Source organism: Cavia porcellus, unplaced genomic scaffold, assembly GCF_034190915.1.
Source record: "Cavia porcellus strain 051 isolate PalLab524CR breed Dunkin Hartley unplaced genomic scaffold, mCavPor4.1 scaffold_19, whole genome shotgun sequence".
In the NCBI taxonomy this organism is placed as follows: domain Eukaryota; kingdom Metazoa; phylum Chordata; class Mammalia; order Rodentia; family Caviidae; genus Cavia; species Cavia porcellus.
The window spans coordinates 54,631,788-54,653,828 of record NW_026947502.1 but is presented as its reverse complement, the minus strand read 5'-3'; the positions used below and the strand labels follow the sequence as shown (position 1 = coordinate 54,653,828).

General features: G+C 36.6%; 1 protein-coding gene across 29 annotated transcripts in view; it reads right to left on the bottom strand.

Moving 5' to 3' along the window:
* Cyrib (CYFIP related Rac1 interactor B) overlaps positions 1-22,041 on the bottom strand; it is a 146,715-nt gene that overhangs the window by 15,999 nt on the left and 108,675 nt on the right. For 15 of the 29 annotated variants that reach the window (XM_063231078.1, XM_063231074.1, XM_063231080.1 and 12 more), the window contains 3 exons: positions 16,143-16,225; positions 9,132-9,253; positions 1,608-1,713 (listed from right to left, as the gene is read on the bottom strand). In XM_063231078.1, the coding sequence (XP_063087148.1) occupies positions 1,608-1,713; positions 9,132-9,253; positions 16,143-16,215 (301 nt within the window). In that variant the 5' untranslated portion in view covers positions 16,216-16,225. Of the gene's footprint in view, positions 1-1,607; positions 1,714-9,131; positions 9,254-16,142; positions 16,226-17,163; positions 17,247-22,041 lie in introns of all 29 variants that reach the window. The other 14 variants (XM_063231087.1, XM_063231075.1, XM_063231095.1 and 11 more) reach the window with 3 other exon arrangements.

The window sequence follows — 22,041 nt, the reverse complement described above, 5'->3', positions numbered from 1 at the left end:
TTTATGCTTTACCGCAGTGTATCTGTGTCACTATGTTGGACTTAGGAAGCAATTGGGCTTTCTCCCAGATGGACTTCATCCCTAACCAGGGACTTACTGCTATTATCACATGCGCATTTCCACGAAAGCCTCACTTCTCCAACAAATACTGAGGGAGTCCCTCCCATGAGCAAATAGGAACGCATCTGCCTAGGGAGGAAGCTAGAAACTACAAAGTGACTGAGAGATGAGAGCAATCCTTAGAGTCTAAATTGTGCTTTACTGACAACCTCAGAGAACTCTAGAATACAATAATTAAAGTCAGAGTCTCCAGAATGACAGCAGGAGGAGGGCTGACTGTGCTATCATCTCTCTCCACTGATAAGGAACAGTATTCCACAATGCAACACACATCCCCAGACTGACTACTCTAATGGTTAAGTTATAAGACAGCATTTAAGTAAAAAGAGTTTGGCCTATTTTTCATTATTCTTTTATTGTTGACACAAGCTAACAGATCAACATAGCTGCAGGAGTAATTTAAGCCTTCTAAGTGATTTTTATAAACCACTGAGTATTACTCTGCCATAAGGAGGATAAACTTGAGACTTTAACTTGAGACACTTCGAGTAGATGGGTGTAACTTGAAAGCATACTTTTAAATGAAATAAACTGGACATATTTAAATAAGGCATTGTTTCTCGTGTGAGACCAAAGGCATAAAAAAGGACCAAATGGATAGATACAGGGAATTAGGAAGAAAATGTTCAAATGGGAAGAGGAACACAGGAGAGGGCGGATGAAAGGAAAAGGAAAAAAAAAAAACAAAAAAATGGATACAAACTTTTGTAAATAAGGAGGGTTAGAAGGCTTGAGGGAAGGGAAAGAAATACAAAAAACAGAAGAATCAAGTTTATATACAGTTACAACTTCCTTATGATGAATATGATCCTTCTGCATATCAAAGGTGTGCCAAAAATAAACGAGAAAGACCCTAAAAAACAAAGAAATCTAAGCCTTTTAAAACATTTGAACTACAAATAAGCTAGAAATTAGCAGCATAAGAAAAACCGTCATTATGTAGTAGTGTAGATAACCAAGATTAAGAGACTTAGGTTGACAGGTTGCAGAGGGTTACAAAGCTACAGACTACACACACAGCTGACTAAAAAGCAAACACTATGAAAGAACTGGCATAATGTAAAATCTTACAGAGCAATTCTTATTTACAGTAAGCTAAAGGTAACCATACAAACACTACTAGTCCAGCTTCTGTTTTACATTGGACAGACTAGTGAAGTCCCCGAGTTATTAAAATTTTTGTGTTCTTAAAAACTGTATAGTAAAAGATTTACTATATAGCTTGACACAAATTCTACCAAGTGGTTTCTAATACTAAGGCTGTTTAGCATGCAAAAAAATTAAAGAGATTGGCTTGTGGAAATCTGTAATATGTAAGAAAATGGTGTAAATAATTTGAAAGTCAATAGAAATGATACCCAGATTACACTGTAACTTTATACCCTGATTTACTTATGTATCAGATATTCAGTCAAATTCAGTACTATAAACATGAAAGAGTTTAATAAATGTTGGCCTGAATAGGAGTCACAAAACTTCCAACTTACCTAACCTCTGAGAAAATTCATAGAATTTCTTTAATTTGCCTACTAATGGAACGACTGCACCCCATGCCTTCTCTTGCAACTTCTCATCTGCTGGATGTTGGATTGCCTTTAAAATTCAAAGAATAAGAATAGTTAAGATTTTTAAACATCAAAATAATACCATCTCTGTATTACAATGTAGGTCTTAGCAAATGTAGGAAGCCTTTTGTAGTTCTCCAGAGGAAACGTAAAGATCTGGCAATAAATGAAGATTGACCACTCAAGGACCAGATTAAGAGTCAACCAATGTTTCCATGATCTGAACCAGCTCCCAGAAACCTAGCAAACACTCAGAACCTTAACCAACCTTAAAAATATGATTCAGAAATTGCCACAGATGTTTATTCTCTGTAACTAAAATTCTATACTGGATTTCAAGTTTTCTCAGGCTTTCTTTAGTAAGATGATACTAGCTTAAAAAAATAGTAATGTGGAGATCTTTAATGTAAGTGTAATATTAATTTAATATATGTATGCTTTTTTTCCCCTATTCTTTTTTTGTCTGTTTTGTTTTGTTAGTGTCTGAGACCAAACTTATAACCTTGTGCTTGCCAGGCAGGCGCTGCTGAGCTGTATCCCCGGCCCATCTAAACCATTCTTAAAAGTTCTTAGGTAACCTTTTCTGAACACTGAGAATTACTCTAAATAAATTTTTCTTGCTTTTCTTTTCTATTACAGGTACTTCCTTAATTTATTATAAAACATAATGCTTCACTTTCTCGAACATCTTAAAAAAAAAAACACAACATCTGAAGTTGAAATTCACAATCAAGGTAGAGGTCTGCTTATAAACATCACCAGGAGGTACTAAGATGTTTAGATTTTCCATTACCACTGACACTATATAAAAACACAAAAAGCAAGAACAAAAATAACTGAACTTAGGTCAAAGGTTAAGTGATTCATCCACTTGTATTTCTAAATTTTCTCAAGTTTTAAATAAAAATACATGAATGCTTAAACCTACTACGAGTTTGAACTCAATTTTATGTGATTACCTAGAAATGTTATACTAAAGAAAACCTGACATCACATCATACACCACTCCTAACATGTCAGGCTTTGATGTAATTTTAAAAAATCCTTCTAGCCTAAAGAGCAGACTTAGAAATATTATCAAGCAGTATAAATTTATTTTACTTTTGTTGAACAAGTAAATAGATGAAAATTAAAATTTCATTTACTTCTTGTGAGAAGCTCTTGCAACTTTCTTTGCAAGGGGTCTCCGAAGAGTAAGCATCGAATCATTCCCACAGTACGAAAACGGAAGCGCTGCAGTAAATGGCCTCCATTCTCACCAACAGAACATTTCTACCTTCCCAGAAGGTAGGACTGAGGACACTGGGGCCTTTTGTGAGTCAGAGTTCTCCTTGAACTTCTGATTCCTCTTTCTTTCAAATCAGTGTCTCCGCTGTTGAACTAAGGTTTTGGGTTAACAACCCTTAGAGTTTGACAGACACAAGAGTACCCAGTAAATTTCGGCGCCAGGCTCCTGTAGAGCAGGTACTGTAACTTGTTTCCAGAATTTAAAACTTGCTATGGACACACCCCAACATTCCTAGCAATGCACTGCCTTCCCGTGCTTTATCCTGGCAAACAGGCTATGCTAGTTTTACAGACTCTATCCTCACTCACATATTTTAAATGATGCTTTACTTATTTTATGTGTATATATATATATATATATATATATATTTCTTTTTTAAAAATTTATTTAGAGAGAAAAACAAAACTAAATGAAGCAAAACAGTAAAAGGCTAGAATACAGAATTTCAAGAGAAAAAATATATAGTAAGAATTCACCAGTTAATAGATCACACATTGTCATCTCAGAAACAGTTGTCCAGATTACAAAATTAAAGCATACAAAGTGGACATTAATACAGTGAGATTAATACAGTGAGATTGCAGACAGTTCTGTTTAATGATCCAACAAAAACTCAGCAATATGGTTCTCTATCCTACACATTTAAATATACTTGCAGTTAAATCCTTTAGATCACTTTCCTTCCTCTCTTTTTTACGCTAACAATCACACTTTTTGGTTTCCATTACTCCCATAGTTCTTATAACTTTTTCTTTGAAGAGGAAAAGAAAAAAGATTAAAAAAAACAAAAAACAAAACATAGTATATATGATGCAAAAAAAAAAAAGATTACTAGGTGATCAACAATGGTTACCATTATGCCTCTTGTTATCCTAAAAAGAGTTGCCTGTATCAGCTGGTATAAAAGAATTGAACAACACAGTACAGAAGACCAATAAAACCCACATTGGAGAGCTTACAGGACTTCCAAAGAAGATAATAGTCAAACGGTAACAGGAATCATAGAATATCTCGTTGCCTTCCAAGTGGTTGCCTATACCCTCAAACTTGATACTATTAAGCAAAACAGAATATAATAAAATCAGTCAGAACAAGATGTGGAGAACAATACAGGGGTTCAAATCAGTTTAATAGAGAAACAAAAAAGTTACTATAATGTATATATATATTTCTACATCATTACCATACTGATAACAAGAAAGTCTCAGATGGTTAGCAGTGTTTCAAGCACTGTACTGTGTTGTTCAGATGAACAATTTAATTTTGACCTTACAACTCCAAGTTACTTCCACATCTCTGCTAAACAAGAGCCATAGAAGCTTTGCATTCATATTTCCCCTGAAATTATAGTTGAATTATATAGGAATATATATTCTAAGCTATTGGTACCTACTACAAGACTTCAATAGCCAGCATTTGTATTTTATGCATCATTTATTATTCTAAGTAACAGAACATAAAGAGCCATTCTACACTATTACTTGCATTGAGATATCTTCATAAACCAAACCCTGAGAGTGATGTGCACTTACTAGCAAAAGCTGAACATTTTTTCTGCTGTCTGTTCTTTTTCACAGGTAGTATAGTTTTTCACTCTCCTTAGCCTAATTGGCAATATTAAAGTCAATACTGATAACAGTTCTGAAAATTTTATCATTTCTTTGTATATTTGGCATATAGTCAGCTTTTATTTGTTCCTTTTAATTTAAGCTAATATTCAAAAAACCTTTTCTATTTTATAACATTAAACCTATATATTAGCATGCATTTCTCAATGACAATTTCTTCAAAAGTTCAAATACTTAAAATCTTTGCCCTCGTTTATAGATTAATACCCGGCAGTTTTATAAAAGTGTTCTAGCTTGTGTATTTTATTTACCTACTTTCCTGTCCTTAACTCATTTATAAAAAACTTCTTTCTACCACTGAACTATAATCTACAGACCTTTTAAAACTTTGAAAAAGGATCCCCCTAAATTGCCCAGGGTGGCCTGGAACTGCAATCTTCCTGACTCAGTCTCTCAAGTAGCTGGGTTACCAGTGTATCCCACCATACTCAGCCCTTCTGACTTACACTGAACACCCAGCCGACCACCACCACATCTCCTGAACTGTCATCTCTGAGTCTGCACTTGGCTTTGACTTCACTAGAACTCTCTGTCTCGGCAGAGAAGTTAAGCTGAATAGAGACTGTAAGCCTAAAGCACTGGCTCTTGATGACCTCTGTACTATCTGTTACTGAGAACAACACAAGTAGAAAATAGAGAAACAAAATGTGAGCACTGCCTCAGGAAATGTGAAAATATAAAAAGGATGCAAGTCCAGAGGATAGGGAATTTGAGCACTACAGGACAGCCGAGTAATTCTGTGCAAAGGGAAAACTCCAGCAAAAGAGAAGACAGCACACAATTAAGGAGTAATTTATACAGTAACGTTCCAGAATAAGACAGAGAATAAAGGTAACCTAGCAGTCTTAGTAAAAGCAGAGGCAAAACACTTTTTGAAAAATACAAGAAATGAAAAAATTTATCCAGGCGGGAAACCTGGATAAATTCAGAAGTTTGGAGAGAAAAGCAGAATGAGACCAAACCACAAACTTTTCTTGTGGTGGAAGTCACTACACACAAGGGAGGTAGCAATGGAGAGAAAAACTGCCTGGGTGACTGCAATTTCCTCCTTGGAAGCTTCAGAATACAAAAATGATAGAACAAAGCCACAGAAAGGCTCTTCTTCCCCGTCCCTAACTTAAAAAGTATAACTTGTCCCCCATGGGAAATGTAAATTTCAAGTGTAAGAGTAACCAATAAAAATAAATCTTTAATATAAATTACATATTTATGAAGTTTTCTTTTTACCCTTGTGTCACTGCAACTACTTATAAAATAACATCAAATGATATTCCTTTAAATACACTTGATAAGAAATGGAAAATTCTAAAATTTAGAAAACAAAACTAAACTTAAACAGAAATTAAAAACAAGTGAGACACATTCAGTTTCAGCCTACACAGAAAGTGTGACGAATGAACGAGAACATGGCGGACAGATAACAGCAGCTACGGGAGGTTCTCTGAAAGATCCGGCTCAGAAGTCAGGAAGGGTGCGGAGTAAGGAGACATAAGCCGGTGGAGATATGCTCTGCTGACCCAGGAACGAATTGGGCTGAGAGAAACCAACTTGGAATGCAGTCCTGGTGCTAGAACAGGAACAGAAAAGCCTCCGTGTGGAGGCTGGAGCCCGCGCCATTGGAAGCCACGATTTGGGTTTCCCGCCGTGCGGGAAAGAGAGAGATGCGCGGAAGCTCTGAGAACAGGAATCTGCGAACGGAGTCGAAAACAGGACGGGCAGGGAGGCGTGCACTGACTTGTGGTGAGGTGAATGAGAGAAACTGACACTCTACCACAGTTTGACTCCAGCGGAGGACATTCTGGGACTGGACAGACTTGCGGGAGCAGGGCGTGGTGGCGACTTCAGCGACAAATGCCCCTCTCAGGCGGGATTGGTGAGAAGTCCCTAGCCTACGTGACGCTGCTGGCGGATCCAGTAGGCTGGCCCAACCCAGATCCCAGAGCCTGATGGTGGCCTTGAGGGGCGGCCCCGCGTAGGCTGCCTGGTCTGGAACTTCCTGGTGCGCTGCGGGGGCGGGAACACCTAACGGGCGCAATTCAATCAGACTGTGGCTGACAGGGAAGGAAGCTGGGCCTCCTATATACGCTTGCATATATAAGGAACAAAGAATATGGGGAGAGGCAGCAACAAGAAAGGCTCTTCGGCTGCCAATCCTGAGAAACAGGTAATAGCGGACACCACACCAATAGACATAAAGCGCCATCTAGAGAGCCTCATAGATCAGTTCAGGAATGAAGTTATCAATGACCTGAAGCTAGAAGCAAGCAGAATAGTTAGAGAAATGCTAAGCACCACCCAAGAAAAAACAGATGGTGGAATGGAAGAACAGAAAAAGAGGGGAGAATTGTTTGATGGAGAAAATAGAGAAAGCATAGAATACGTGAAGCAGGTTCAAAGGGACTACCAGGAAACTAAAAAGTCTATCGAAAACTGGCATAACAGCTTGAAAGAAACTAAGGACAGACTATCTGAACTGGAGGGCAGACTTGTAATATGGGAGAATGAAATGAAAAACTTCTTAAAAATAACAAAGAAACAAACAGCAATAATACAAAGACAAGAAGATGATAAGAGGATCCATAACTTAAGAATTAAGAACATAAAAGAAGAAGCAGGGACACAATCAAATGAGCTACAAAAGCTACTCACAGAAATAATCCAGGAGAATTTTCCTAATTTAGCAAAAGGTAAAGATACTCAGATGTATGAGGCATACAGGACCCCAGCCACCTACAACCCAAACAGAGCAACACCCAGGCAAATAATAATAAAAATTCCAGAAATTCAATACAAGAACAGAATATTAAAAGCTGTCAGAGACAAGAAACAGACCACTTACAAGGGAACACCCATCAGAATTACAGCAGACTTCTCTGCACAAACCATCAAATCACGAAGAGCGTGGGGGGAAATAATTCAAACTTTGAAAGATAATAATCTCCAGCCAAGATTGAGATATCCTGCACAACTGTCCCTGGAAATTGATGGAAAGACAAGGTGCTTCCAGGATAAAAAGGAACTGGGGGAATTTGTAACCACCAATTCAACTCTACAGAGAGTATTGCAGGATATTCTAAAAAAAGAAAAATACAAAGAATCCAGAAATAGTGGCGGGGAGGCCACAACGAATGGCGCAGAGAACAAAATGAAGAAGACAAACTGACAGCTAATGACAGAAAAAGAGCTCAACAGAAATGAGGCAGAGAAGATTGAATGATAGGAACAGCTATTTTGGAGAAAATTACGTCTTAATAGGTAATACTGATTTAGTATCATCTTGTTTTGAAGTCTCATCAAGCTTTTGTTCTTCTGTCTCCATTGGTCTAAACAGGTTGTATCTTACTGGATTTTATTATGTACGATAGTATAAGCAAAAACTTTTAAAGACAAGGAGATTATACAGAAACCATTGTTCATTTTCTGTTAGTCGATTCTAAATATCCTGTAATGCTGTCATTCTCTTAAATGGTTTTACATTGTTTTGATATATTTAATGCTACAGTATACGAAGTTGTACTCAAGGATTTCAAGGAAAGAGACAATATGGTAACTACTTTTATGTCAGGATTATCTGGTGGTGAAACACTATTCTGCTTAACTGGTTATGTTTTGATCTGCACTGTTTTGCTGTTATGCCCTCTTTTATCTCAATCTCCACTCCATTATTTACTTTTTTATTTTTATCCTTTTAATTAAGGGAAAAATAAATAAAAATAGCAGGATATATTATAGTAACCCACTTTGACCTTCCATTATCTTGATTTAAAGCCCTGTACTACTCTCACCATCTTGTTTTTGACTGATGTTCCCCTATTCTGTTTTGCTGGATAGTACCAGGTTCGAAAGTTTAGGCAACAGCTGTGAAGATAGTGAGATTCATTATGACACCCATTCTCGTTGACTTTTATCTACTTTTGAAGACCTACAATGTCTCCAATGTTTTGGTTTTGTCGGTTTTGTTCTTTACTGTTTTGTTCAATTTTATTATAACTGATGATATAGGCAATTCTATTAGAGATAGCGGGAGGCATTATGGTAACCATTGTTGATCACCTTGTATTATGTTTTTACAGTATCTATTATGTCCACCCTTTTGATTTGACCGACTCTGTTCTGTTGTGTCACATTTGGTTTTACTCTCTTCCAAAAAAGTAATAAGAATCGTGGGAGCAATAAAACCCAAAATGTGTAATAATCATTGTACAAAAGAGAGGAAAAGAAAGTGCTCTAAATGATATAACTGCATGTATATTTAAGTGTATAAGAGAGAAAATGATATCACTGAGTTTTATTGGATCATTGAACAGAACTGTTTGCAGTATCATTGTTGGAATGTCCACTTTACAAGCTTTAATTTTGTGACTTGAACGATTATTTCTAAGATGACAATATGTGATCCACTAACTAGTGATTTCCTACTGCTTATTTTTTTCTGTAAATCTATATAACTTGTACCCTTTCTGGTTTTTTTTTTTCTCCTTAAATAAAATTAAAAAAAAAAAAAAAAAGAAAGTGTAAAGCACACTTTACCTCTCGTATTTCATGGCCAGCTCCTCTGTATGACTGCAAGTCTTCTAAGATGCCTTCTGCATCTTTCAATACTACATTCACCTGGTTATAAATTTCCTTCTCAGACTCTGTAGGCTGGGCATCTAAACAGCAGGAAAGCACAAGACATTTACAGTGATATGAATTTTTTATAAAAATGTGTAATTCTAAGCAATTAACAATCCAAATTTCCACAGAAGTTACAATTTATTCAATGTTAACTTTGCACCTCTTAGAAAAGATTAATTTTCCAAAATTCTATAGTTTAGCCAACAGGCAAAAAGAACAGCCTTTGTAACTAAATGTTACTACTTAACACTTAATTTAGGTTATAAATCATAACCTGGTATAATAAATCAGTGTGAGAACTGTAATTAAAAATTTTAACTGATACTCTCACTGATCACATTTTATATCACATTTATCACTATCACTACTGAGTGTGAATGCATCCAAAATAAACTACTTTAATACAAGTAAAAACTACCAAGATGTTATTTATCTACATTTTCAAACTGACACTATAAACTTTTCCTATAAAGTTATTTCACTTTTAACAACTGGATTTTAACAGTGAAAAAAGTAAAAACTTTTCAAAAGTATTTCTAGATGCTCCCCTTTCCTAAGGATTGTTTTACATTATCTTGGCAAGTATCAGATAAGTTACATACATGTTATATACATGTATACACATGTAAGACAAAATCAAGGCAGCAGCACTGGACTGCTCTGCTAGTGAACACAGGGTCAAGATTCCTGTGCAGAGGAGTTTGTGACAGTTACAAAACTGCTCCAGAATTCCTCAGACACTTTATTCGACAAGACAATTACAGAAATCCTCAAGCAAAAACTCAGCACCTACACATTTAGTACTGAGTGAGACAAAAAAGGAAGGAAGGATTAGTTATAACCAAGGACACAAACATGGCCATTTTCACCACCTGTGGTATAAACCACAAAACGTGTTGAGGATGATGAAATCCAGATTTCTCTTTGTTAGATTTGAGGTAACAGAAATCCTATTTTTATTAACATAGTCAATTTGTTTCTCTAAGGATAAATGTTGAGTTTTTGCTGTTGTTTGTTTTGTTTTTGTATTTTTGAGACAGGGTCTCTATGCAGTTCAGGCTGGCCTTGACCTCACTTTGTAGCCCAGGCTTGTCTCAAACTCACAATAATCCGCCTGCCTCAGCCTCCCAAATGCTGGGATTACAGGAGTGCACCACCACACCCAGCTAAAGACAAATGTTTTCAAACATTTCTTTTTTTATAAAAAGGCTATGGCTCCACAAGGAAGAAGTTTTTCATGAATCTTTCCAACTATACCACATTCGAAACTGCAAATAAGGCACAATGTATTTAAAATGATAAACTTTATGCTTGATAATGTTTTAGAGAAGAATTACGTTAGCTAGATTCTTCCATGCTAAAATTTTCTTATGGGGGGAAGGAGGCATTCTGCATTTATAAGACGAATTAAGAATTTTTTGGCAAATCTCATGGTCTTATCTAGAATCTAAACTTTCTGTCTGTATCCACTTCACTTCCCTACAAACACAAAGTAATCTATCTCCTTTCTTTGAAAGTTTAAAACATTTCACATATGAAACTAGAAGTTAAAGATGCCATGAAACTGTTTTGTACTTGAGGGAAGTCATACTTTAATTCTTTCTATGAAGTCTGCCGATTAATCAAAAACAGGATGTTTTAAATTGTGTCAAATTTAAAATTTAACATACAGAAAGCTGTACTATATATATATATATATATATATATATATATATATATACAGCAATAATAAAGTAACGTTCATGTGCAAAGCCAACTTTAAAAATCTGTGTTTATCAATTTGTTTCATTATTTTTCCAATTTCTTTTCAGAAAATATTTTATGTTAAAAATACTATGACAAAATAATTACACTAAAAGAGCAAATTGAGTTTAAGACTGGTCAAAGCTACAGGGCATGATTTGGGGAAAATATTGACATTGTAGCTAAATGACTGAAGTTTTAAACAGTAGTCTGTTATTTAAGAGTAACACCTTTTTTACATTACAGCCACACTACATTTTCCCAAGGTGTAGATACACAAAAATAAGCACACCCATAGCTTTTATACTTACACCAGATGCAGCAGAAAAAAATGCTTTTTACATGCACAAGTGACAGTTTTATACTCTTCCATATGGAATAGTGGAACTATAGACATAACATCAACAACAGACACATATTATAGTTTGAATTCATGAAGTAGGAATTCATGACAAAAGACAATATTTTACCTATTATGTATCAGAGGCATTTGTGAAGTTTGAAAATACTGAAATATGTATTATTGGCATGGTGACTTGCTATTAACACAAAAATGACACTGAGACTTACATATAAAAGAAACATTATCAAGTAGACTTAAATAGACCTTGTAAGTAGTTAATAGCTAGTAAAGGCTTAATACCAAGAAATTTAAAAATAAAGGAGAAGATTCAGGTTTCCCTTAAGGGTGGGAAAAACACCCAGCACCACACCGATTAAACATTTTTTAAACTGCCACAGGAAAGTCACATTTATAATTTTGAAAGCTGCTGAAGACTGCTGTAGAAATGAAGACGAACAGAAAATAGCAGACAAGTAAGCACTAATTTAATGAAAGCAAGACATGCAAAGGGCCAAAATACCAGGGAAGGAAAAAAGCTTGTAAAATAAAATTTTTTTCTTTGCAAAAATTGGTATATAATATAATGTAACCAAGACTTGTCACTTTGATTTTTCAAAGTAATGGCTTTACTATTTCAAGAAAAAGGTACCACTTAGTCTGCTAACAAAATTCCAAAATAGTATCATTCATCGTTTTTTACTGAGGCTGAGTTTTACGTTTTTGAGGGTGTTAAGGCACGTTTCAGCTGTTCATAGTGTTTAAAGATAAAACTGCATGTTTTAATAGTTTCACACCAACTTCCTACAGGGTATAGAACCACTACTAAAAATAACTGCTAAAAAAGCAAAGGTATAATAATAAAAAATAATTAAGCAACTATGAAAGGAAAGAATAAGAACTAAAATAAAGTAACTGTAGCTGGGCCTCATGGCCCCCACCTGTAATCCTAGCACTCAGAAGGCTGGAACAGGAGGATCACCCTGAGTTTGAAGCCAGCCTGCTCTACAGAGCAAGACCCTGTCTCAAAAAATAATAATCATAATAATAATTGTAATAATGTTTTTCTGCTTTAATCTTTTATTCCTTCAGCAAATATTTATAATCTATCTCCATGAATTTCATAATGGCAGGAGCCAAAATGCATAACATGCTACTGATATAGTCTATAAACTCAAGTGTCTGGTGAATTTTCTGTAATAATTACACCTTGAATGAATGAGAAAGCACACACATAAGCCTCCACCATGAAATGAAAGAAGCTACTAAGCACTGTGATCTCTGAACAACATAGTTCTATGTTATTTTAAAAAATTTAAAGCCCAGAATAAAGTTATTTTCAAGTACATGCAGGGCAAAAACACTCAAAATTATGTAGGAGATAATTTTTTTTTAAAAATTAAGACTAAAGAGCACGTATTTTAAATGAACGTAGGAAACAGGCAGCACAAGAAGACACGAGGAAGAAGGGCAGGAGGCAGTGTAAAGGCACTGTTTAACCAAGAATCAGAGAAAAAAGGGTTTATTTTTTATAAACGATCACCTCAGTTACTCTACTTTAGCAAATACTGAACTTCCATCATCTAGAAAGCATTTTTCTAAGGCTGAGAAGGGACAAAAAAACAAGGTCCTTTCCTTCCATGAGCCAGAATTTAATGCGTTAGCAGACACCGCAGGAAGGAAGAAGAGTGATTAGACCATACAGGTTCCCACTTGGTCCTTAGCAGCGTAACTGCTGCCGATTTTACAGAGTATTTCTGGGCTTCTACCTTAACTGAGCCATTATTAAATAAAATTTAAATAAAACTGTATTCCCTGCCTATAGATGTAATAGAGAGAATCCTTGTACCTAAAAGACAGTGTCTCACAAAACTCGAAGTGACACGTCATGCCTGCAGAAGGTCAGGCTTCTCTCCAGTGCCCTCCCCTAAAGAAGTTTGGAATATTCTAATTCACCCTCCAATTTGAACATCACCATCAGAAAAGCCTTGCATGGTGATGCCCAATTTATTCACTCTTCAATTAGTATCTTCTGATCAGTATTTCTGCATGTAAATAAAATTATGGGTCTGCATTTCCATCTATTCAACTAAGAGCATCCCCAAGCAGGAACTGTCTTGCTTTTGTCTCCCCGAGCACCTACTAGCTAGCAGATGGGGAGGCAAACTATAAATGTGCATTAAACTGAAGTAAAAACAGAATGGGGACAGGCAGAGGTCAAAGGAGTAATGACTTTCTTTAAAGACAGTCATCATTTTGTAAGCCATAAGTTACATTAAATCATGTCAAACGCATCAGAATACTGAATTTGAAAGCAACCTGATGCAAAAACCCAGGTGTATCTGCGTAGAATTATTTCCATATTGCCCAATCATGAAGGCATTCTGGGTCAGATTTAACAAATTACAATAATGGTTATAACTAAATTCTGGTGACATGCACATTGCTTTGAATCTAGAAATAAGCAATGACGTATTAAACACTACATTGAATAAGTAGAATTTAGCTTTATTCTAGATAATAATCAGAGACTGGCAAATCAAGTGTTCTGGCAGTTTTGAGTCTGGCAGAAAACAGTTTAAGAGAAGACTATCTGATGGGCCAAGATCTTTACGGCAACCTAACAATAAGGTAAGGTTTCACAAATGCGTATTTCCAAAAAGAAGCAAAATATGCAAATGGGTAAGGGGAGAAATTAAGAAAACACCAATGTTAGAAAGAAAAGAAAACATCGAAAAACCTAAAGCAGTAGTAACAATGAGAAAGCTCTGGTCTGTTATACAATACATCTTCACTAAATTTCATTTACAGTATACTAGAGGGTCAAACCAAAAGTTCTGTAATGGCTCATAGAGACAAAAGGTCATTTTAAGATTTATGCCAGGCTTGGTAACACACATCTGTAAACCCAGCACTCAGCAGGCTGAGGCAGGGGGCTCTCTGTAAGTTTGAGGACAGCCGGGGCTAAATAGTTAAGTTAAAGGCCAGTATGAACTACACAGCAAAATCCTGTCTCAAAAAAAAAACAATGGACAGGCATGGTGGGCATGCCTGCAATCCCAGCACCTGGGAGGCTGAGGCAGGAGGACTGTTGTGAGTTCAAAGCCAGCCTAGGCTACATAGTGAGTTCAAGGCCAGCCTGAATTATGTAGTGAGCCCCATCTCAAAAAAGAGAATCAATAACAAAATAATTTGTATCTGCCTTTAAGATATTGACATCGTGTATGTAGTTAGACAATGTTATTAGTCTTGTCAGTAGTTTTAATCTCCTCCTGCCACTAAGTTAAATTTTAAACACAACAATCCAAATCCAAAAGCCTGGAAAGCCAGGACCAAATAACCTTTCAAACACTACATTTGGAATCCATGCTTTCCAGCTGATCACAACTTAATGCTAGGTTTATAAAAAGATCAAGTGTCAAGTCTTGAACAAGATCTTGACTGTATCAGAGCCAAGATTCTGCAAATAGAAGAAATTTGGGATGAAGAAGAAAAAAGAAACAGCAGAGAAGAAAAATATACAAGACCAAGTTTGAAACAGATGCAAATAAACTAAAATACAGCTTTTAAGGTAAGTTGCCTCATCTGAAAGAAGAATCTTCAAGTCAGCAATCTGCTCAACATCCCCAAGCTGATTAAAATTCATGCTAAACATGCACTTAAAAACAGCACTGTGAAATTGTTGAGAAGGGTCAAGAAAACTAGTATTTATTTAATACCATCCACCCCTCCCAATCCAACAGTTTAATATGGTCCTGATAATGATGCTACTACTCTTTACTAGCCTGCACACAACACTCTAACTGTACCAGATCATCTACAGGGACACAGAGAAGTATCAGACCACGAAGTAGTCTATAAAAAGGAGATAGGGCACATAAATTAATGTGTTCTGTTTTGAAGAAGAAATATTAAAAATCAGAGAAGTCTTAAATTTTACATATTTAAAAAATCTCCAAATGGTGTAATCTCAGGTAAAAATGTAAAAGAGAATAATGATTAAAATCCTAAAAGCTATCTCTTCACCCTTTCCTAACAATTTTCCAATTACCAGTTAAAATAGCAACATCCACACTAAAACACCAATTTTGTATCATCTTTCAGTTTGACAACCAGACAAGCTAAAGCGATACACACAGCCAAAAAAGCAAGCGCGCTGCAGCATGCATCGAGGCCAATGACACTTACCTGCCACTCTCAGACCATATTACTATAGGTCATGCAACATGAAACAAACAGAAGGCAAATTACTCAAAGGTCTGTGAACCTATTATTTTTCTTTTTAGAAAAGAGTTAGAAAAAATGAATTCCTGAAATAAATGCATAAAGTCAACTTTAACTTTTAAATTATCTGCAAAGACTAAATAATTTAGGTTCACACTTACCTTTTAATATTATGCCCAAATTACTGAGCTCTGAATGGCCTTCACGAACAGATTTGTGTTTAAAGTACTTGTATATGTATATAGAGTAATTGGAACATAATCATTTGTTCTCAACTACCATACAATTTTCCCCCAAATACTTTTTAATAAATCTTAAAGTAGTATTTTCCTTTCCAAAGTTAAAATGTTTTCGTTAGATTACCAAATTATATCCTAATCTCCAATTAAGAGATCTAAAATCTCGTAAAAATTCAAATAAAGACATCTTATTACCATAATTTAATCTATGCATTATGACTTCCAGTTCTAGAAGGCACCAGAAATTTCACTCAAACAATTCATAGCTCAGTCATGCAAAGCAGTTAAAAAGATGGCGAAGTGAAAACATTCATTTAGTGCAAGACAGACGCAGTCTACTGCAGGCAAAGAGAAATAGGTATAAAATCATCTTCTCACTTTCAAAATCAAGGAAAAAATTTGGCCCCTGCTCAAGGTCTGTGCATGTCAAAACTTTAAGAAGATTCCCCATGTTAAGGTACCTGTCAAGACAAGAATGAGAAAAGAGAAAATATCCCTTTATAAAAAAGAACATCTGAAATTTATTTAAAAAAAAAAAAAAAAAAAGTAACAGGGGAAAGGTTCATTAGGCCATGAATTCATCCTTCGGGTTACCCAGACTGTGCTCTGGCAGACTGCAAACCGGGTCCTCAAGGTGTTGATATGTAGGACCTAGAGGTGAAATGTGGTTTTTCCTTTATACAATGGCACAACTGTTGCTCTAATTCTTCTCAAAATTCTCCCAAGACAAGTTTCATTAACGGCCTTATAATGAAAAATTCTTTAAGTATTCCAATAGTGCTAGTATTCTGAAAAAGAAATTTCTCATCAAGAATTATTCACATTTGATTGTTAGTATAGCACCGAAACATTTTTCAAAGCCAAATACTAAAAGAGGTCAGGCCAAAGCTCACCTTTGCATCTCATTTTAAAATATCAGAATATAAAACTTCCTGTATGTAATTAAACAGATATGTATCTTTAACCAAATTTGGATCATCAGCAATTTATGAAGGTTATTTAAAGCACTGGTTTCAGACATGCAGCACGATTCTTGGGTTTCTGTTTGATGTTTGTTTGTTTTTAATTATTACAGGATTATAAGCAAGCAGACTCCTTGGCATAGTCACTAAAGCACACTACTAGAACATTCATCGTAAGGCTAATACTGGCTTCATGGACTAATGAAAGGACAGCACTGGCTACAGACTCAACATGATTTTAGCAAATGAAAAAAAAAAAAGAATTATACATATGATGGTGATGTTTGCCTACAATTAAGAAAAAAATCATGCAACTTTTATTTGATTCCCAAGTTTAATCAACAATTACTCTGGCTGGCCTTCACCGTGGTGTGAATATAATTAATCTTTCACCTTTACCACTATAACACCAGCTGTGAAGGACTAAAGAGACTTACTTTCAAAGTCCAAGAAAAAATGTGCTGCATTGTGGTCTATGTCCCTGGTTAGCACCTTAATGAGATTACCCATGCCAGCAAACCTAAAAATAAAAATGGCAACATCATTTAGTTCCAGTAAAAATTTTATGCAGAGGCCTGGGATTTGGCAAAGGCTGGCTTGCTCAGAATTACCAACAGGTGCAGGTTTATATGCTTCTGGCACTAAAACGTGGAACAACAAAAGCACATCTGGCTGGATTTATAGCTCCTGTCCCTCTTTTCCATGTCAAAAAAATTACATAAAACAAGATGGAAAAAATATATTTTTACATATAATATGCACTATTCACATCTGAGTAATATCTATGTTAATGTTGTTCCTTAAAATCTTTAAAGTACATACCCTCATCATTTAAAATTAACACCAGAACTAGATTTTTCAGTTAATCAAATATAGAAACCTTTATTTTTAAATTTACAGGGATATCTGACTTCTTGTTGAATCAAATCCTACTGGGAATACAAAGAAGATAGTATTCAAACCACATTTAACCATAGACTACAAAAATTTATTCATCAATGATTCATTTTAAAAATTACCATACAAACCCCAATATTTCTTAATTTTCCATTTAGTCAAACTTTTATTATTTAATCCTTTGATTATCAACTATATACAGCTACACATAGTATGTATGACATGTGCCTTAAATAAGTACACAAGGAAATTAAACAGAAGGGAAAAAGGTAAAAACAAGGCATCAGCATAGATCTTGCCAAAACTCTGCCCTAACTCAGTGACAGGAGGTGGTGTCCCAGGAACTTAGGAAACCAGGTTCAAACCTGGGAGCTGGAGTAACAAATGGGACGCTCCTGCTCCAGCCACAATACTTTTCTCCAAAGACTGAGCTGCTGGCATGTGGGAATATGGCAGGAAATCAGAGCAGTAACATTATTAAGGAGAAGACGCCACGTCATTCACCTCCACTACAAGAAGCCTGAAAGGAGCTAACAGCTCTATCCACTCCTCCCCTCACCTGGTCCCAAAAATGGCCTGAGCTCCTGCCAGTTTTCAAGATACATACAAGACAAGTACTTGTTTAGAGACTGAAGTCAGATGGATGGCACACCTATTTCTCATAAACTGCTAAAGGAATCTAATTTATTCACAAGTATGGTAAATACTGATTGGTCCTCTGTGTAAACAATATCTATCTTACAGCATTTTCATATTCTGATTTTGTACAATACTTTGCATAAGTGGGTTAATGGAGATAATTTAGTGGATGAGCTGAGGAAAGTATTCTAATATTTTATTGAGTATAAAAGTTTAATGCTGAGCTTTTCTCTTGCAAGGAAAAGATTAGTATTTTCCCTAAATTATCACATCTGACTTATCTCAAATTGTTTACTAGATTTATTCATTAGATTTTTGAAAGAATTATTCAGAAATAGAATACTTCATAGCATTAATTTTCAAAAGCTTTCCTTCATATATACAAGGAATATGTTTCCAAACATATATATTCTCACATCACCAAGAACTGAGACCAGATACACAAAAATTACCTAATGGTAGCAAACTGGCCTCTGCGGACAAAAAAATCTCTCTCTCTCTCTCTCTCTCTCTCTCTCTCTCTCTCAACACACACACACACTACAATCTGTTTTTAAAAGAAAAAAAGGCCATCTGTCACTTCATGTTGAAAGTTTAATCTGCAGTACCAAATCAGAATTTCAAGCCTAACTCAGTGGCCCTTTGACTCTTAAGGGTACTGTTAACTTCCTTCCCTGGGAGTCATCTCTTGATTGATGCAACCAAGGTAACCATGATATTGATCTTAGAGGCTAATTACAAGAGTTCAGTAAGATTAGGCACTGACTCTGCAAGGTCTGATACACAGAAAACATTAAATGACACTTTTTGTAACAAAAAACAATCATAAAATTACCCTTTAAAAATAATAGCTCTTGTTTTGAAGTCCAGTAATGCTTTCATTCTTTCGTAATTGGCTTTGCTCTGTTTTGATTTTTTGTGTGTGTGATGCTATGGCAGTTATTTTGAAGAAAATGAGACACATTATGGTAGCTATTGTTGATGTCCTGTTGTCCTGTATCACTTGCATTGTTCTGTTCTGATTTGCTTTAATGTTTTTTTTTTGTTTTGTTTTGTTTTTTGAGACAGGGTCTCACTATGCAGTCAAGCTGGCCTTGAGCTCTCTTTATAGCCCAGGTTGGTCTCAAACTTGCAATGATCCTCCTGCCTCAGCCTCTCGAGTGCTAGGATTACAGGTATGTGCTATCACACCCGGCTTCTGATTTGCTTTATTGTTTTATTGTCTTTAAAATAAAAAATTTCTTTTAAAAATAGCTCTATCCTTTAAAACACAAAAAAAGTCTTCAATCTACCAGTGAGTTTCAATGTTCTGAATCAGAACCCCAACTAGCCCCACCAGTTGCCCATCTGTGTTGAGGGTACTACTGAAATGCTATCCTGAACCCACTCCTCTAAGCAGAAGCCCCTTTAAAGGGTCAGAAGGAGGGAAAAGGTACAGATGAGGTTTCTGTACCTTTTTACGTGTGTGCACATAATCCATCCTCAGGAAAAAGGCTGGAACTGGCCAGATCCCATTTAGCCATTTTCCCACACCGGCTTGTGAAAACTCCTTGCACCCGTCGGTTCTCCTTTCCAGGCGCCCCACCTAATGTGGTCCTACATCCCCACTACTGTAACATGATGGTCCTGACCTACTTGTTCTCCAAAGTTCTCGATTTACAGTTTCTTATCATTTCATCCACATACAAACACTTTTGAAAATGAGTCCATTTATTCAGCACACTGTTTCTCATCTTTGGCAGTGTTAACATTTGGGGCTGGAAAACTCTTTTGTTATGGGAGCCTCTCTCAACACTGTATGATATTCAGCAGAATCCTGCGCCTCGACTCATTAGCTACCTGTAGAAACCCTCCCACATGAGTTAGGACAACCGAAAATGTCTTTGCCAAGCATCTCTTGGGGGCAAATCACCACTAGCTGAGGACCATGGATCGAGCCTAACTGCTAGCCAACACAGAAATTCCCTCTACCACAGAGCACACAGAAGAGATGCTGTGCAAAACCCATACCACTGAGCTCTTTGAATAAACTCACACAACTTTTCTAAGACCTGAAAAACACTTCCATGTACCAGAACACGCTCAATTCTATCTTTTATAAAGACAAAAACTTAAAGTCATACCTCTGCTTGGAAACATTTTCATAGGACTAATAACAAAACTAAAGCTTCCTACCCTCTCAGGGAGACTGCTCCATATGGGCAAGTGGCTGACAGTGAACTCTGGTGGGCACCAGACACTTCCAAGCTTCATGACTTCAGTTCATTAGGTTTCTATTTCCTGTGTCTCGGTCTGATCACCTCTGGATGACCCAGCCATTAGTAATGTTCCCTGCTGAGAGTTCCTCAGTAAAGTCGCTAACAATACTACCCCAATCACAGCAGTCTGTACTGCACCTGGGGTTCACCTGTTGCCACTGGGGCGAACCCAAGGCCGGGGGCGCGGGCAGCTCTACTTCCTGCCACCATGGACACCAGTCTGCCAAGATGAATGTAGCCGACATCATTAACTTTTGGTTCTACTTTCTTCTGAAGTTCCAGCTGCCACTGCCTTCAGTTCAGTTGCTTCGCTTTCCTTAGTTCCTTTAATGAATACCTACTGAACTGAGTCTTTGACACCAGCACCTACAAGGGCTCTAAGGGGTTTAAGTTTCAGGTGAATGGTAAGTCTAATATGAGAGATACCAAAAGGTATGCTTCAAATACCTCCTATAGGTTGACCCAAAATACAACTGGTGTAATTTAGAGGCACTATTTCTAAGTAAACTATATAGCTTTTAAAATATAGTTTATTAGTTTTTTTAAAAAAATACATATAGGTTTTTGGAGTTTTTGTTTTTTGAGACAGGTTTTTGCTAGGCAGTCCAGGTTGGTCTTCAACTCACTATGTAACCTAACCTGGCCTCGCACTCACAGTGATTCTCCTGCCTCAGCCTCCTGAGGGGTGGAGTGTACCACCATGTCCGGCATCAAAATAAGAAATAAATATTATCAGTTATTCTAACTGATACTAGGAGTGGAGAAGCATTTTGTTTTGTTTTTGTCTTTTTGACACAGTGTTACACTATGTAGTTCAGGATGAGTGTGAACTCACTTTGTAGCCCAAGCTAGCCTCAAATTCACTTGGTAGCCTAGAATGGCCTTGAACTTGCAGCTATCAGGAGGGGAAAAAACCTTAAAAGAATCCTCTTTCAAATACCTTTTACTGTAGTCTCTGGATTTAAACTATTAAATTAAGTGCTGCTGTCTTGAGCTGTTGGTTCTCCTGGAGGAGCTCGTCATGATTGGCTTCCCCAGTGTGAGTTCAACCACTGTCATCAGAGGACCTTGGGACATGGTTGGTGAGAGTGGCTGTGGTTCACTTTGGGGGAGCTCTGGTCCTTACATCGAGTATCGTTTCTTGGTTCCGGAGGGGAAGATGCGTGCTGTTTAATCTCCAGGAGAAGCTTGTCATGCTGGCTTTCTGGTGTGCACTCTCTACTGTTCTTATTGTCGGAGGAGCTTGGGACCTCCATGTCACTGAGGATTGCTGTGGTGCTTTTCAGGACAGCCCTGGTCCTTAGTTTTAGCGTGACTTCTCGGCTCCAGTGTAGAACTCTCAACCTACCAACACAGCTCCATCACCCTGCTGGCATAGACTTTCTAGCTTCCACCTTTGACCCTAGGGCCTTCCCAGCAGGGATCCGTAAAACAGACTGGTGTGAGTCCTTGTCATGGGCTCTAGACCTCCATTTGGACTCGTGGGAGGCACTGTCATGGGCTCTAGGTTTTCATCTGGAC